At 36.3% G+C, this 2,001-nt stretch overlaps 1 protein-coding gene across 1 annotated transcript; it reads right to left on the bottom strand.

Moving 5' to 3' along the window:
* Nucleotides 1-92: 92 nt before the first annotated feature.
* On the bottom strand, nucleotides 93-1,313 carry LOC149163543 (uncharacterized). Its single transcript, XM_089431773.1, has 2 exons — nucleotides 785-1,313; nucleotides 93-599 (listed from the first exon to the last, which is right to left on the bottom strand). The coding sequence occupies exons 1-2, from the start codon at nucleotides 1,087-1,089 to the stop codon at nucleotides 449-451; spliced, it is 456 nt and encodes a 151-aa protein (XP_089287899.1). The 5' UTR covers nucleotides 1,090-1,313; the 3' UTR covers nucleotides 93-448.
* Nucleotides 1,314-2,001: the final 688 nt, after the last annotated feature.

Raw genomic sequence — 2,001 nt, 5'->3', positions numbered from 1 at the left:
TTGGAAATAAGAAAGAGACTAATAAATGAGTAGGGCTAATTCTTCAATAAAACATATTTCAGATCATTGATATCATTTTTAACTTCAAGAACTAAAACGCAAAGGAATTGACTTATATATAGATTAGGAAGAAGCCATTAAAAGCTAGTTTCAGATTAAACAAACAGAGAACTTTAAAGTTCAAAAGAGAAACCCAAAACAGAACTCTGGATTATTTGAGGAATCGATGGGCAAAGAAGTCCACATTTCTTTGCACAGAGTGATTAACAAGATGAAAATACCGATACCATATACAGCTACAAATAGGAATCACTGTTAAACAGAGGTAGATCTGTTTGTGGGTATGCTCACACTAACACTCCCTGTTATTCGCTAATGAGACTCACTGTAACCAGAGCAGAAATTGCTCTGAAGATATCAATGATAAATATCTATGAAGGGGACTTGTTTAGAGCTCCCCTACAGTCTGTTTGATCTTCTGCCCTACTTTCTGTGCAGCGTGGCCTGCATTGTCTATAACATCTTGGGTTGCCTTCTTTCCAATTTCATAGCCCTTGGTTGCTGTTTCCTTCACTGTTTCAGATGTACCATGAGAATCACTGTCAACAATATCAACAGATGATCAGTTACTCTTGCAATCAAATTAATCAATCCCACAGTGTACATTGTTAACATGAATTTGTGCATTTAAATGAAATTAAACATGACCATATAAAATTTCTATTCTAGGTTATAAAATTTCTATTCTAGGTCTTACTGGTAAATTTTCTATTCTAGGTCTTACTGGGAAGCTGGCTCTGCCGTGTTCTTGAAACTGAAGGATTTAGGCAATTTCTCAGAGGCCACGTTGGCCCAAGTTTTGACTGTATCCCAAGATGCTGTACCTGCCCCTTCGACTGCCTTCTCACTGGTTTCCATAGCCTCTCCGGCCTTCTCCTTTACATATCCAATCTTGCTGTTTTCTGCTAATTTGTCCGCCTTGTTCTGATCGGACTCTACAGAAGTGACCTGCCGTATGGTCATGGGAAAACCCGCCAAGATAACCAACACCACCACATTAATAACTCCCCATCTCAGATCTGCCGCCATATTCAAATTACCAGTGATTATTTCACTGTATCAATACAGTTGAATTCACCAAGGCTAAGCACCGTTTATCTTCCTGTATTCCCTAATTTTTTCGGAAGTTGAGGGATGAATGCTGCAAGTAATGAGCAGAGGATGGATTCATAGAAAAATAACACGGTGGGAAGTCACGTCACGAATTTCCATGTTGATCCTTCTTCTCTCCCACTCTGTTTCTCATCAGACACGTTTACAACACTTGTCAGATAGGTTACCGTCGTGCCACTTTACGCTACATACGTAGGCTATTTAAATTAGAGCTCCATTGGATTGAAATGACAGAAGGCAGAGCTCCATAGGATTGGACCGTTCCATATTTACATGATAATATATTTGAAAAATTAGAATTTGATGACAGAACTTTATAATTAAACAAACATTTTTATTTTATATTAGAATTTGATTGAGAGAACTTTATAATTAAACAAACTTTTTTATTTTATAGTATGTTGTAGCATACAGGGATAATTGTTGAAGTTTTCGGAACCATTTCCTTTTTCTATAGGTGGAAATAACGTTATTCAAACTTTTGAAAACCATTTTCTCTCTATATATGGGAGGCAGCAGAAAATAATGTTGTTCTCTGGAGTAGAATGATGGAGTTTACACTTAAAAAGAGTGAAGAAATGCAAGTGTATAATTTTAATTATGTGATTTTCCCTCATTATATATTTTCTTTGGATGTTAATGAGTTGGTGCTGGATACATTCTAAGATAGTAAAGTTGGTTGAGGTTACCTTCCAATACTTTCATTGGGCATGTGTATGACACGTAGTGGAGCTAAAAGTTACTAATTATTTATGCAAGTGAGCATGATCTGTTATGCTATCCAGTTAAATAATACCCACAATATTTAACTATTTGAGGAGGGGATAT

Source organism: Pinus tabuliformis, chromosome 5_1 (assembly GCF_031772625.1).
Source record: "Pinus tabuliformis cultivar Carrire ecotype Pingquan chromosome 5_1, CPIR1, whole genome shotgun sequence".
NCBI lineage: Eukaryota > Viridiplantae > Streptophyta > Pinopsida > Pinales > Pinaceae > Pinus > Pinus tabuliformis.
The sequence above is the reverse complement of the archived record's forward strand: the minus strand, read 5'-3'. Positions and strand labels throughout refer to the sequence as shown.